The sequence below is a fragment of the Triticum dicoccoides genome, chromosome 3A (genome assembly GCF_002162155.2).
Source record: "Triticum dicoccoides isolate Atlit2015 ecotype Zavitan chromosome 3A, WEW_v2.0, whole genome shotgun sequence".
NCBI lineage: Eukaryota > Viridiplantae > Streptophyta > Magnoliopsida > Poales > Poaceae > Triticum > Triticum dicoccoides.
In genome coordinates this window covers 252,723-268,540 of record NC_041384.1, presented here as the reverse complement: position 1 = coordinate 268,540, position 15,818 = coordinate 252,723, and the positions used below count along the sequence as shown (strand labels likewise).

The window sequence follows — 15,818 nt, the reverse complement described above, 5'->3', positions numbered from 1 at the left end:
CAAAGAACGCCGTGGTCGGTGTCGAGTCGGGGGTCGCCGGTGTCAAGGTAGTCACCGTGGAGCCGCGAAAGAAAGCAGCGGTGGCGGCGGCTAGAGAAGGAGCACGGTGGCGGTTCTCGAAGTAGGCGATAATGAACCCGACAGCGTGACGAAGACCGACACGGACGGTGACGTTCCCGCGCCAAGGGAGGCGGCGCGGCACATATCACCTGGAAGTCAACGCGCGTGGACGGCGGTGGACCGCGGGCCGCAGCGTTACGACCCGAAGGGGCGACGCAACGGCGGCGGGCTGGTCGGGGCGACGGCGGGAAGCAGGGCGGTTGCAGGGATCGCGTGCCACGCTCGGTACGGCCCGACAAGGCGACGCAGCGGCAGCGCGAGGGTCGGTGCAGCCTCAGGGACGGCCTGGAGCGGACGGCCTCGGTGCAGCGTTTGACCGCGGGCCGCGACACTACGGCTTGAAGAGGCGACGCAGCGGTAGCGCGAGATGTGGTGCAACCACAGGAACAACCTCAGGGCGGCGGCGGGGACCACGTGCCGCGATGCTACGGCCCGAAAGGGCGACGTAGCGGCGGCGCGGATCGGTGCAGCCACGGGGCGGCGGCGCTGCGGCCCGATGGAGCGACGCAGCAGCAGCCGGTTGCTCGATCGGCGGAGGGGCGCGCTGAACTCGGGGACATGGCGGTGATGACCAGCGTAGATCGACGAGTGGGTCGACGCGCGGACGACGGCCTTGAGAGGCCGCCTGTCACGCGAGGCCGCCGGGTCGGAACGACGGGCATGCAGACGCGCGGACAACGGCCATTAGGGGCTGCCTGTCGTGCGAGGCCGTCGGTGATAGATCGCCGGCCGGAGTAAACACGTGGACACGAGGAAGACGAACAAAAGAGAGGTAGACGAAGACTCCAATATTTTGCGAGGCGCAACTGCCATCCTCTTTTCTGTTTTTTCTTCCTTCATTCTCTCGGCTGCACGCCCAACAGAACGTGGCCCGTTACATGCTAAGTCTCCGCACGATCCTATTCATCCGTGCCATCCCACGGAGGATCGCTAGTAGGCTGACCAACTCATCTACGACTTGATCTAATCCTGTGCGTGCACACATACGTGACAGGTCCTAGTTATTTGCTACATGTAAACTAATTAAATGGAAAGCCAATGCAGGTACAAACTAGTCTATACTGAACTAATGCATGGAGCTAAAGTCTAATGCAACATTTGGCAGACCTTGTAACAAGATTAGCTTCAACAGCCGGGTCGGGGCGACGGGCATGCAGACGCGCGGGCGACGGCTGTTAGGGGCTGCCTGTCTAGCGAGGCTGCCGGGTCGATGAAGAGGCTGGCCTGTCATGCCAGTGTCGGAGTAGAGGCGCACGAGGGTCGACGGTGGCGGTGGGCGACCAAACCGATCAAGTATAGATCGAAAAACCAAAAAGAAAAACGCCAATTAAAACGACTAGCGAGAGAGTAAAAAAAAACCGAAGCAAGGGCTCGGGAAAAAGACTCTAGGGCAGCCGGTCAACACGGCCGGCAGACGAACCCTAGGTACGGGCGGCGCGGCGGTCATGGAAGCCGACCGCCCCACCGGATTCCGGGAGAAGCCATGCAGCTTTAGATGGCATCAAAAGCACTCACCAATGCCCTTCCATAATAATACTAGCACACTCAACATATCTCTACTCAAAAAGATAACCGATTCCCAAAGCGATATTCCTTATCCCAGCAAGCTCAAAAAAGGCACCGACCAAAGGTCCACAGCAAGGGTAATTTTAATGGGGGAATCCCTTGAGACGATACGATAGCATTAGATGTGCAAGTACATGAATCCTTTATACAAACTCATCAAACACAGAGATGTAGATGCAAATGTTCTAAAGTAGGCGGAGATAGCGATCTTCGACAAGAGATAGGCCTGGGCTTCTGGTGGGGTGGTAGTAGGCAAGTAACGCGGCGGAGGAGGGTGGTCTAGTGGCCGTATTTCTGGAACTCCCATTCGCTGTTGTCTGCATCGTGGAGCAACAGAAAGATGCTGGTCAGTATATATGAAGATTTCCAACAAGATGAACTTGAGCCATACAGAAACTGTTGTGTTTACCTAGTGGGCACACTTGGCGAGTCTTGAGCCACCTGCTGATGCAGTGGAAGTGGAAAGCATGATTGCAGACACCTGTAGTGCACAAGACCACATCATGTTAGGTCCACTGAAGCTCAAGACCAAACAGTTTGCTTTACAATAAAATAATAGATCAATTTACAGAGAAACTACTCGTTGCAGAAATGGATGTATCTAAAACTAAAATACATCTAGATACATCCATACCTGCGACAAGTAATTCAGAACGGAGGGAGTAGTCAGATACATGTCAAGGGGGTATATAGCTTGACAAATTTACTCGCTCGCAACAAAGGTATTAACAACTTCAGTACCAAATATCAAACATTCGAATTAACCACACACCCCATTAATTGCCCCATGAGGGCATCCTACTATCTTCTGGGTCTTGAGACTACAATAACACGACGAGGTATAGCATAAAAAAAATCATATCTCAAGCAAAGAGACAGACTATCGAAACTACAAGTAGCACATGAGCCAATATGTTTGAAGGTGTACTAACTTGTCAAGTGCAAACATAAAAGCACTGTATGACACCTCATGATCCATCAACATTGATTATTATTTTCAAATTCAACACATGGGCAAACTATATTCCTACTATTAATGCGGTAATATCAGGCTAAGAAAACTGTAGGATAAATAAGGCAAGTTGCACAAAAGGAACATGGAAAGGATGTATAAAACACTAGCATAAGTAGAATGACATGTTATCCTAGCTTAGGCTTCACCAATAGTAATAAATAGTTGCAGATACAAGCCTAGTACTCGTATACATGCATGACAGGTATATATTGGAGAAATAGGGCATATCTGAACGTTAATCAGGCCAGCGAGCAGGGGAGCTGCGTCCACTCATATTAGGCCGTTTGGTTGCCGTTATATCCTACAGGCATGCAAGATGAGCGCACGAGGCAGCATGCAAGCGAGCGCGCAAGGGGATAATCTGCTTATTATGGCAGTTAATTAAAGCAGACAATTTTGGGGATATTATGTGAGTTAAATCTAGCAGGATTATAGGTCATTTTCTAAACAGATTTTTTTGTCCTGCGCACGCTAATTGGTGTGCCTTATTTGCTGAAACATCCCCCTGGCCTAATAAACGCAGGGAGGGAGTTGCACTTTATCGAATAAATATTACTCCCTCCGTTCAGAATTACTTGTCTCAAAAATGGATGTATCTAGACGTATTTTAGTTCTAGATACATCCATATCCGAGACAAGTAATTCCGAACGGAGGGGGTAGTAGATACTAAGTTGATTTATCATTTCAAGAGACAGATAGACAAGCAATTTATTTAGCATCATGTTGCACTCTGCAACAAGATGAGATGCACAGCTTTAAGCTATAGTAGAGTAACATAACAGGTTTTACTACTAGTTATCTCATATAGAGTTAGTATAGGTGGTGTAACATGCAGAAAACAGAGGTTGCAGCTCTGCCTGATTCAGCAACTAGAGCCCGTAATCATGAGGTAGGTAAATACGAATCAACTAGTAGAGTAGATAAAACATGGTCCTGAGAAGACGTATGGCTTATATAAACATAACAGTGGAATACTGAATCCTGAATCCTGTGTGGTTATATGTATGCACAAGAAAACAGGCGTAAGAGACTATGACTTGATGGACGCCGCAAATCACAAAACAGCCGTAAGAGACAGGCAATTTAATCTAGAAAGGAGGCATATAAATTAAATTTGTCACTCGGCGGTGAAGGAAGCAACAGTGATATTGATATTGAAGGAAGGAAGGAAGGAAGCGTACATACCCCATGCGACGGTGCACTCCTCACTGGTGGCGCTGGCCTGGTTGGCCTGGCACTCGATGCCTGCAGCACGAAGCAAGTAAAGTAAATTCGGATCAGATCAGATCGGCAATTCCCTCCCCTCCCCCATAATAAATAAAGAAGAAGAAGAAGAAAACAAGAAAGCTTATTGCATACATAGATCCATGATGTGGTTGCGGCAGATGGCGCAGTTGTCCACCACGATGTCTGCAGTTCCAGATACATACAAATCAAATCAAATCAATCAACCGAAGCTATCTAGGAGGGTTAGGGATGGATCGGATCGGATTGGATCGGCGCTTACCCCACGCCCACAGCGCGACGGCGTTCCACTTCTTGATCTCGAAGCGCTTGCCCGGCTTGCGGGACGAGGAGGAGGAGGCCGCGGCGTCGGCGGCGGGGGGCGGGGCGGCGTCGGGGGCGTCCGTCTCCATGGCCGACATCCTCTCCCTCTCTCTCTCTCTGCGTCTCTGTCTGTCTGCTCTCTGCTCTCTGCTCTGTGCTGGGGTTGGTTGGGCTTCCTCTTTCTCTTCTCTATCTATCTATCTATCTATCTATCTCTCAAGATGATATGCCGGCTCAGTCTCTCAGAGATGCTCATAGGGATATGCTCATAGGAATAGGGTGTGCGTGTGTGCGTTCATAGGGATGAGTGTATGCGCGTATATATAAACGCTTGTGTCTGTACTGATGCTCAAAAAAAAAACCAAAACCGACTCACATTTGATTTGATTTGATTTCAGAATCAAATCAGATTTCGGTTCAAAAACCAAAGAGGCCCCACTCATCTGTATTTTCTAAATTCCCGTTTTATTTATTTAGTCATATTTCCTCAAAAATAACTACTCCCTCCGTTTTTTATTTGCTCTGCATGCATATTAGAGTTTACTCAAGTCAAACTTTGTAAAGTTCGCGCCAACTTCTTTTATATTTATAGAAAAAAAGAATATAAATATTTACCCTAGCAGGCAGATTTATACGATGCCAAGGCACGTTCAATACTACTGAACCTAATGGCGTTGCTTTGTTATCCAAGGTACATATTAATATTTTTGACTATCAACCAACTTCGTCATAGTTTACAAAGCTTCGCTTTGACCAAAGCTAGCTAGCATATATGCGGATCGGAGTAAACAAAAACAAAGAAAATACGTATCAAGACAAACCCTTCCTCGTGGGTGGGGTCGGAGGTACGTACAACCGCTCTTCTAACCATCCAACCATAGGCCGACGCTTCTCCCAATAAGTAACCACCCTGACAAGCTGGATAGAAAGAAGGTTATGCTTATGCAAACTTGTATGTTGTGATCTTGACCTAGTCCGTCCGTCGGACCGAGCCGTGTTCTCTTTGCTACATAGAAGAATATTGTACGAATTTGGATTATAGAGTGTGTGCGCGTCCTATGGGGTCTTCGCACCACTCCCAACCGATCCATGGGGTTTATGGTACACGGCGACAAGGCTCGCAATCATGGCCACTCGCAGCATGGTGGCGGCGTCGCAGCACCGACTCGCAGCATGGGCTCATTTTTTTTTTTGAAAAAGAGGATTACCCCCGGCCTCTGCATCTGGGCGATGCATACAACCATTTTATTAATTATTCATAAAGATCTTACAAAGTAGTACAGTTTGTCTGAAGCCACCATCTTAACAACAATGGTCGCTATTCCTAACCACTTGATGTTTTTTTGAATAAACGAATCTACGAAAAAAATTCCTAGTGTGCGACAAGTGATGCACATGCAATGCGTCATTTTTCAGCGCCTGAGGAGGTTGGAGTGACCTTTGCAAATGATAAATCGAAGTGTCTCCGTCCTAATCACATAATAGGGACCCAGTGAACAGAGGCCATAACTGGGTCAGCCCATTTATCATGCACCTGAGCGATGTGTATTGTAGCAACTCGGCTTGGGGATACAGTCACTACTTGGTCTTTTCAGGTTTTTCTATTTTTCCCTTTTTCTAGAAAACACGGAAAATTAATATTTAAAAGTGAATTTTAAAAATATGATAATATTTTGAAAATTTAAGAAGATTTTTTGACAATCATGAAGATTTTTAAAAAAAAATAGGAAATTTCTTTAAAAATATGATCTTTTAGAAAACGAGAATATATTTTGGAAAAGCGTCATTTGTAAAAAAAAATCGAGAACATTTCTTAAAACCGCGAACATGTTTTCAAATTTCAGAAAAAAATGCAAACAATTTTTATGTTTTCAAACATTATTTTAGAAAATGCAAACAATTTTTATATTCTGAAAGTTTGCAAAAATTGAATTTTTCAAAATTTATGAAAAAACGAAAAATAAATAGCCAAAAAAATTGGTAAGTGAAAAATAACACAAAAGCTGACCATAATCCTTTAGACACTTAGAAGGTTCTCAAAACAATAAAAGACAGAACCCAAACCTTCTAGAACGTTCCCAAAACTAGGATCTGTATAACGCGGATATCTTAGATAGGCCAACCCATCACACCTTACCTTGATCGTTTCCCTATGTGAAACACGGACTATTTGACGCACACAAGACCTCCAAACTTCAGAGGCACTGAAATCAAATCCAAGATTACGTACTAATGGATTGCGCACGTACATTGCTCAAAGGATTAGGTGCTAATGCCTACTTCCTCCGTCTGGAAATACTTGTCATCAAAATGGATAAAAGAGGATGTATCTAGATCAGTATTGGGTAGTAAGTAATCAGATATAACTTGTTTATTTGTGTATAGGCAGGCAGAGAGAGAGGTGCCATTCCAGCCAGCCAAAGAACAGTCAGATAATGGTGTACTTGGGCGTCCGTTGGATGATCTATGTTAGAGATGCCCTAACAACATAATACAATCATATATATGTTGCTTTTGTGGGCCCTACTCAGCTTGTATCAGACTCATGGAATTAGGCGTTTGCTAGATTTGGGGTTTAAAAAACTTTTTTTTCTAAAGATCGGTTTGTATTTGTCATCATATTAGAGTTGAAAATATGGAATCTAGACTTGGGATATAGATGTTTCGTTTGATGCCAACATTTGACATGTTTTTGTGTAGACAAGCCAAAAAATGAGCTGCCAAGTAGTTGTCTATCGAATTTTTTGTCCTCGATGTTACCAGAAAAGCAGGGCCAATCCCCGTTGCTTTTTAACAGCGATGAAACCTTCTTTGGTCTTAGGTTCCACCGAGGGTGGAGACGTAGACCGGAAATTATTGATAGAAAAAAATTAATAGCAGCACACGTATTGTATGGCATGCATTCTTCTGATTGCAAAAATGAATTCTCCACCAACGTTCTCATGTGTGAATAATAAAGCGGCGCTTAAATATACCAATCAACCTCCAGATAGCAAGACCCATTGTGGCATTGTCCCATTTGAGTTCAAGATGTTCAGAACACCAGCTTACTTAGAAAAAATAGATGTCTCACATATGCATACCATGGGGATCGCGAGGGGGAATAGGAGGTATCAGGAGCAATGTCGAAGTTGGCCTGGTCGCCAAAACTATGTCTGGTATGTTGGTATGATGTGTCTGGTTTTCGTCAAAACTATGTCCACGAAACCACCTGAAACGATATGAGAGACTAAACCTATACGGTTTTAAACTTCAAGGACTAGTATTTACTGGTTTTCAAATGAAGGGACCATTTATGTACTTTCAAAAGAGTTGAGGGACAAAAAACATTTCCCTTTTAAGTAGGGCGACATTACAAGGTTTAGACATGTTGCACTAGTTTTCTTTTTTGTTGCTCCAAGAACTACTGTAAAAGTCAAACAAACAAATCTTTTTCTTTTGCAGAAAATTCATCGAAAGTATAAAGCATCTAAAACATAATAAAATTACATTGAGATTCCAAGATCTTTTTTTTGCACTAGTTTTCTTTTTGGGAAAAGCTTACGTTCACCCGACCGATTACGCGAGCCGCATCCGCCGGCTCCGCGTCCGTCGGATCATCTGTTGATCGGCGGGACGAGAACCGCCACCCCGCTTCCGCGTCACGCGCGTATGTTTTCTGAAACATACCCGTTGTTTCAGGAAAATGACCCTACAGCTGGAAGCGGCCATTCCCGCAGCAGCGTGTGCTCGCAGGGCTGGGAGGGCGACGACTGGATCTGGGAGGGCGGCGGCGCGACCGGGGCTAACCCACCGCCGTGACTACGACGGCGTCTTCGGGACCGCCGGCAGCCGGTGGCAACCCAAGCAGGTACGGATCTCCTCTGGATCCCTGTGATTTCTCCTCCTTCCTTCCCCCCATTTCTGGCCGACATTGTTGCTTCGGTCGAGTTCAGCTTCGTGCCTTCCGGTGGCTTCACCGGCGGCTCCGCAGCGAGCGGCTACGTTGTGGTTAGGGTTGCGTTGGCGCCCTCTTTTTTTGATTTGCGCCCCCGTATTTGGGTGGGGAATTGACTAGGAACTTGGGGTGGGGAATGGATTTTGCGCCCTCTGTTTGTGAGCATGATTGGCCACAGGTTTGTTGGTTCATCACCTGACGTGCGATGGAGAAGGAAGGCCCCAGTCCAGGAGCACTCGGAGAGGAGCATGCAGTTTTAGCATGAATTTTTTTGTTTTCTATTTGTGAGCATGAATGGCCACAAGTTTTTCCCTACCTGACTGCCCCTTGGCACCTGGAGAGGAGCAGGAATAGTTGTAGAATAGGCACAACAAGTTTTTCCCAGAATAGTTGTAGCTCCAGGAACTATTGAAGCATAATTTTTTACACTGAATCCATTGAAAATCATACAGTCATACGCTCACTGGAAAGAAAACCCAAGTTCAAAAGTTTTTTGAATTTTTGTAGCTTAAAGCTTTCTGTAGCTCATAGCTTTCTGAATGGATTTTTATAGTTTTTATGCTACTGTATTTTTATAATGCTATAAGCTATCTTTTCAAAGCTATCTTTTACTGCATCATCATCTGGGTTTATAAAAAAATGTTAATATTGCAGCTCTTCTTCACCATTGTCAAGGATGGACATTGGGCAGTTGTTGTTGTGAACTTGATGCAAAACCAATTCAGTGTATTTTGACTTCAGGAGCGACGACCCTGACTACGTCAGCAACCTTGAGCACCCATGTTGCAATCTGGTATGAAAACTACACCCCTTTTTCCATCTTTGTTTGGTCATTTTCATTCTTTTTCTCGTATCAAATTGATGTTGTGGTACCAATCAATGAAGATGTCACCATGCCATCTTTTTATATCTTCATTTTTTTGATATTAAATGTGCAGATAACAAACTTCATGTCGGTGTCAAAACCGGCGGATCTCGGGTAGGGGGTCCCGAACTATGCTTCTAGGATCGATGGTAACAGGAGGCAGGGGACACGATGTTTTACCCAGGTTCGGGCCCTCTTGATGGAGGTAAAACCCTACGTCCTGCTTGATTAATATTGATGATATTGGTAGTACAAGAGTAGATCTACCACGAGATCAATGAGGCTAAACCCTAGAAGCTAGCCTATGGTATGATTGTTGTATATGGAGTTGATGTGTATGTTATATCGACTAGTCTGGCCTCGGTTTATATAATGCACCAGAGGCCTAGGATAACAAGAGTCCTAGCCGAATACGCCGGTGGGGAGGAGTCCTTGTCTTGATCGCCAAGTCTTGTGGAATCTTCCTTGTATGCGGCAGCTGTCCGAACTGGCCCGTGAGTATACGGCCATGGGGGTCCTCGGCCCAATCTCACGGTTGCAGCACCATCTGACGATGCATAATCCGATCAGTACCCTCGATAGGGTTGCTGACGCGGCTGCAAGTCTCAGATTGGAAATCACACAAAGGTTTTACCAAGGTTCGAGGCTCTGATGATGAGTGCTTGTTGTTATTCATAGTGGGTATGTCTCGTGTGAGGGATTACAATGGAGTGTATGTTGTGCTACCGGTGGTCTAATCTACACGAGTAGATGATTTTGAGAGCCCCGTAGCCTCCACCTTATATGATGGGTGGAGGATAGGGTTCTACAACGGGGATATCGGATCTAACCCGCTGCCACGCATCAAAATGATCTACATGAAATATATCCATGCCTTTGGGCTCCTTCCTGCAACCAAGTCCATGGTTGGCCTTTCACACGCTTTTGTCTGCGTTTGGGTCGAGTGGCGAGTGTTGGTGCCATTGAACGCATTTGAAAAAAAGTTTGTGGATTCAAAAAACATTCATGAATTTTAATTCTTTTTGTGAATTCAAGAAATGTTTGTGGATTCAAAAAATGTTTGTCGATTCAACAAAAAAAATCGTGAATGTTAAAAATAACCGAGGTTCAAAAAGCGTTCACATTTTTTTTAAATATCCATGAATTCGAGGAAATGTTGGTGCATTCAGAAAATATTGTGGATTAAGAAATGTTAGTGAATTACTAAAAAAATTGGTAAATTAAGAAAATGTTTGTGGTTTGAAAAAAAATGTTGATGAGTTTTTTTCGAGAGGAAAAAGAAGAAGATATGAATGGGCCAGCCCAGAAATGTGGAGTCGAGGGATGGATGCTTGGCAAGTCAATTCTGCTGCAGGAGATAGCTGGAATCGTTCGGCGTGGATTCAATGAGGCTAATGCTATTACTTATCTCTTTGTGGCTGTTGGTACTGTACTTGCATTGTAGTAGTATATCAATCTCAGGTGAAAGTATATCAAGCTACTAGGGTTTTTTATGTGTGTGTGTGTGGTTTTACAAAACCATGTTATCCATTGCGGGGGCCCTGATTGCATTGATATATGTTTTATTGCAGCTTAAAGGCTATGTGAGCTAGGAGAGAGCATTCAAGTCCTCAAGGCAAAGGTGAAGAAGAAGAAGAAGAAGAAGAATTTGTCCCATTTGCTTCAACAGTATGCTAGACATGTTGTTGTTGTTGTTGTTGTTGTTGTTGTTGTCTTGAGTCGTCAGAAGCTGCAATATTCTGTTGTGTTGTTAAAACTTATCTTAAGGTCTGCCTCGGGATTGAATCAAACATATCATTTCCTTTTCCTTTTTTCTTTGGGTGTGTATAGGGCACATCCAGATGTGACATGACATCTAAGTTGATTTTTATCAGTTTTTTTTCCTTTGTGTTTTTCCTTTTTGCGGTTGTGCAGGTGCTTGCTTCGCCATGACACAAGGAACTCATCCACATCCATGGTCAACTCTAGTTCATCCATCTTTAAAAATATTTTAGGGTCTTATTCAACCTCGGCAAATGTGACATCTTAAAAGAAAATAGTACGTACATGCTCAAAAGACTATGCAGACAGAAAATATTTGCAATAAAAGTCTCTTCAGAAAATTTTGGGTTATATTTATTTAACCAAAAAAAAAAAACTGGCATACAACGATGGTTGGACACATGGTTCAGCTGCAAGACAGAACTGTAATCAAATATTGCTATGTGTTTGTTTTTCAGGCTAAGGTAGAGGTAAGTAGCAGGACAACAATGTTACATTAACAACTTGAGTTAAATGCATTCTTTCTTTTATGTAATTCTTCTCTCTTTGCATCACCACCTGTATCAGCAGCATACAGCAAAAGTATACATCCAAATGCCAATCTTCAGATAGCACCAACAGGCTCCAATAAATAGATTTAACACTAGAGCAACCATAATATGAAACAGAGGAATCTCAACGGACAATAAAACTGTACTTAGTAACTTCATTGTCTATCAAAAGACCACAGCAGCCACAATAAATAAAGCCTCCTAAAATATGACAGATAGCTACATCAACCTCACTTTACCAATCTTCAAAAAAATTCCTCCGGATCACTACTTGCGCTGCTTCTTCTTGGTATGCTCAACCACCAGCTCCCCAAATCAGTGTCGACGAAATCAGCTTGATGAATCTTATACCTTGATGAGAGCAACACCGGAGTCGATGAAGCTTTTGAGGAGCTGCGCCTTGGCTGGATCAAAAGGCGCAGCATCCCTGGCTCATGAGGACAGAGGTACAACAATATGCTTGCCTATCCGATGTGACCTGTGCCACCAATTACCAGGACCCTGCTCCTGTCCTCCCCATTGTCCAGTGTCATAGTTCCTGATTCAAATACCAAAAAATGCTCTGCTGGCTTGGGTGCGCTGCAAGGTCTTGGCTGCAATTTCAAGTGGTCAAAGGAATTATAAACCTGGTTGACTGACAATTTCCACCTACAAAACAATCAATTGCTAAGTTTCAACAACCCTCACCTTCCCTTTAATTTTTTCCACCTTCCATTAAGTGCACTTTAGTATCTGCTCTGCTCTGCACACATGGCCGACTGTAATTATAAATCATCTGAAAAAATAATTTTGGGTCTTATTCAACCTCGGTAACTGTGGAACCTCTCTTTTCAATAAGCATTCTACCACTAACTTTGCGCCTGACCATGGTTTATCAACTCTTGACATCTTAAAAGAAATAGTGATGATTACACCTTACTATTCAAAAGACCGAGCTGACAGAAAAGATATGCAACAAGTCTCTTGAGCAAATTAAATTATGTCCTAAAATAGAGAAGGTGATATTTATGTAAAGTTTTCGATATCGAACATGAGAGTACCATAATTGGGCCTAAAATGCGAAGTTTGACTAACTCAGACAGGTGTGTGTGCAAGAGCTGTCAGCTGCAAGACAGGCGCTGAATCAGAGATTACTTGTCTTTGCTTTTTCAGGCTCAGAGCTGCCTCATGGTTCAGACTGTAACTTATTTGTGCTACATTATTTTATTTTCTCATACAATGACACACTTGACCGGAGGGCAGGTGTACAGACAAGTTGCAGGACAGGACAATAATGCTGCAATAAACAGTTAGCTAAATGTTTCTGTATAACTCTTTTTTGCATCACCACTTGTATCAGTATACAGCAAATAGTATAATTCCAAATGCTACTTTCAAGGTAAGAAGTCTCATATATAGCGAAAGTGCTATTGTGAGCTCGAGCTCACAGGCACCCTTTGCTACAGTACAAACAAAAAAAATATTTAAAAAGTTCAAAAAATTCTGAATTTTTTTGGCAACAAACATTGACATATTTTTCACATGCGTACAAATTTTCATGACAAAATGACATTCATGCAGGTCTCAGCAAAAAAAACAAAATCGATGCTCCAAAATGCTTCCAAAAACAGTTTTTTTGGAGCATGATTTTGTTTTTTTTGCTGACACCTCCACAAATGTCATTTCATCACGAAAATTGGCACGCATGTAGAAAAAACATCAAAGTTTCTTGACAAAAAAATTCAGATTTTTTTGAATTTTTTTACTATTTTTTCGGATTTTACTGTTCATCCGGGATCACTGGTGCCCGGGATCAATTCCTCCGCGTCACCAACAGGCTTCAGTAGATTAGATAAACTTCACTACAGAGAGTGGGTGTAACAGTAGAGTGGGCGTAATATGCATTTAGCACAAAACAGAGCTGTTGAGCCTACCAGAACCAGAGTGAGCATAATATGGCATAATGATCAGGTGCCACAACAGACAAAATAGAGCCTCGATTTTTGTAAAATAAAGCCTAGAAAAGAAGAGACAGATAGATCAACCTCACTGTACCAATCTTCAAAAAAATTCCTCATGACACATCTCCAAGCAGTATCAGATGTCACAGAAGAGAGCTGTTGAGTGTACCTGGATCCGACTCTGCTGCTGGTCCATGGTTGTTCTGCCTTGTACTGCTGTCCAACAGGGTAAGTATCTGAGACTGGACACGGTGACCATGGCTGACAGAAAATGCTTGCAACAATAGTCTCTAAAGCAAATTAAATTCTGCCGATATAATTTCCTCTTAAAACAGCAAAGTTGATATTTATGCAACATAATAGGACACAAGATGTGAAGGTTGACTACTCAGACAGGTGTGTCAGCTGTCAGCAAGGAAAATCATCTCATGCACAACAGTTATCAGTGTATGACTATTGAGGCAAAGCACAGAATGAATCAGCTGCAAGACAGCACTGAATCAGCGAAGCGATTGCTCGTGTTGGTTTTTCAGGCTCATGGTCCAAACTGTAAGTTACTGAAGTTTATAACAGTCATGGTACATTATTTTTCATACAATGACACACTTGATCTGTGGATAGATGTGAAGACAAGTAGCGAGTTAATAATGCTGACTCAGTTAAATGTTTCTGTATAACTTAACTTGTAACAATATATATATATCAATCTAATTTGAAGGAACCTATGAATTTATTATCATTCGTGACAGATTATTTTGCACACAGCTGGTTTGCAAGATGACATGCTTGATTAGAGGGCAGGTGAAGAGATAAGTAGCAGGACAATAATGCTGCACTAAGAAGAAGTTGAGTTAAACCAAATAGATACTAGTATAATTCCAAATGCTAAATCTGAAGGTCGGAAATCTCATATATGGCACCTGTTATTTAACAGGCTCCAATAAGTGGATTTCACTACAAAGGGGTCATACACATCCTCATAAGCCACAAACAGTAGAGTGAGCATAATATGAAACTAGTGAATCATTTCAGGGGACAGCAAAAGTGTAAATTTCATTGCAACAAGACAATGGCATTGCATAATGATGAGGTGCCACAAGACAAAACAGAGTCCACCAGAGTGGCCTGTCTTTAACAGCCTCCAATTGTACTAGAATAATAAAGCCTAAAATGCGACAGACAGCTAAATCAACCTCACCGATTCTTCTAAATCATTGAAAATATCTTCCTCCTCATGACACATTTGCAAGTAGGCAGTATGGGTTCTTGTTCCAAGGCCTAAACTAACCTCCCTCCCAGAGAGTATTATTACTACTTGCGCTGCTTCTTCTTGGTATGCTCTGCTTCTTCTTGGACGTCGTCGCCATCTCTGCTCCTCTTGTTTTTCTTCTTCTTCTTCTTCTTCTTGTCGCTCCCCAAATCGGCATCGATGAAATCAGCTTCTTCTTTCTTCACCTCGACCAACTCTTGTGCGGCATGCTTCCGCTTCTTATTGTGCTGCTCCGGCTCCTCCTCCTCCTCCTCTGCCTCCTGCTTGATGATGGTGATGTCTTTCTCCTCCTCCTTCTTCTTATTCTTCCTGGGAACCAAACTGATCCCTACTTTGGACACCACCGCCGCCGCCTCCTCCTGTTGGAGTTGGATCAAAGGGACATCTTGCTCCTGCTTGACGACACGCCTCTCTTCCTTGCTCCTCCGCTTCCTCTCACTGGCGGCAGCGGCACAAGGGCTGTGAACAAGATCCTCCTCCACATCCACCTTCACCTTGACCTCGTGCTGGTGGTGGTGCTGGGCCCTGAGTAGGTCGCGGCGGAACTCGCGGAGCTCGTCGACGGCGTCGGCGGCGGTGCGGAGGTATGTGCCTGCGTCGGAGGAGGGGAGGTTGGAGGCGGAGCTCTTGTGGAATCCGTCGAGGATGACCTTGGCCTTGAGGAGCGAGCACGGCTTGGAGGAGACGATGGCGCCGGTGACCGCCCTCATCGCCTCGCCGCCGGCCGCCGCCGCCGCCGCCGCCACAGAGAGAGACAAAGGAGGCTGCTTGGTTGGTTGGTTGGTTCAGTCTTGAGTGGAGACAAAGGGGGCTAGGGTTGGATTGGTTGGTTTTAGGATGGGGATGGCATTTTGGGCCGCAGCCCACAAAATACTTACTACGGTCCAACTAAACACCCCTGTGATTCCTACAAAATACAAAAAAAACTAAAACACCCCTTGTTTCTCAAAAAAAAAAACCTTTATGCCACCAATGATTTTCTTTGACAAACTTCTCCTCCTTTATTCCTCTAGCAAAACCGCGGCATCGTTTACAAGTAATTGAAGCACCTTCGCAGCTCTCGAATCCATCCATACAAAAGGAGGACAAAATTTAACTAGCCTAACAGGTTCATGTGCTACTTTATTACACTCTCTATTACAATGATCATAAGATAAATGATTAAAATCCGAGGGCATCAAATAGCAATCATCAATAATTGTGCTTGCTTGCCACCGAAGAAGAATTGCCATGTCTCATAGCTT

At 44.0% G+C, this 15,818-nt stretch overlaps 2 protein-coding genes across 2 annotated transcripts; both read right to left on the bottom strand.

Annotated features, from left to right (window-relative positions):
• Nucleotides 1–1,746: 1,746 nt before the first annotated feature.
• On the bottom strand, nucleotides 1,747–4,420 carry LOC119266566 (RING-box protein 1). Its single transcript, XM_037547799.1, has 5 exons — nucleotides 4,210–4,420; nucleotides 4,062–4,112; nucleotides 3,888–3,947; nucleotides 2,096–2,167; nucleotides 1,747–2,003 (listed from the first exon to the last, which is right to left on the bottom strand). The coding sequence occupies exons 1-5, from the start codon at nucleotides 4,346–4,348 to the stop codon at nucleotides 1,966–1,968; spliced, it is 360 nt and encodes a 119-aa protein (XP_037403696.1). The 5' UTR covers nucleotides 4,349–4,420; the 3' UTR covers nucleotides 1,747–1,965.
• Nucleotides 4,421–14,314: 9,894 nt separating this feature from the next.
• On the bottom strand, nucleotides 14,315–15,367 carry LOC119266565 (protein MNN4-like). The gene has a single exon (XM_037547798.1). It carries the CDS (start codon nucleotides 15,282–15,284, stop codon nucleotides 14,616–14,618), a length of 669 nt encoding a protein of 222 aa, XP_037403695.1. The 5' UTR covers nucleotides 15,285–15,367; the 3' UTR covers nucleotides 14,315–14,615.
• Nucleotides 15,368–15,818: the final 451 nt, after the last annotated feature.

Excerpts from the sequence above, each read along its gene's own strand:
- LOC119266566 (XM_037547799.1), bottom strand. The coding sequence starts at position 4,348 with ATGTCGGCCATGGAGACGGACGCCCCCGACGCCGCCCCGCCCCCCGCC. Across the intron at positions 4,113-4,209 it reads CGTCGCGCTGTGGGCGTGGG|ACATCGTGGTGGACAACTGC; the intron begins GTAAGCGCCGAT and ends CTGGAACTGCAG. Across the intron at positions 2,004-2,095 it reads TCGCCAAGTGTGCCCACTAG|ACAACAGCGAATGGGAGTTC; the intron begins GTAAACACAACA and ends TCCACGATGCAG.
- LOC119266565 (XM_037547798.1), bottom strand. The coding sequence starts at position 15,284 with ATGAGGGCGGTCACCGGCGCCATCGTCTCCTCCAAGCCGTGCTCGCTC.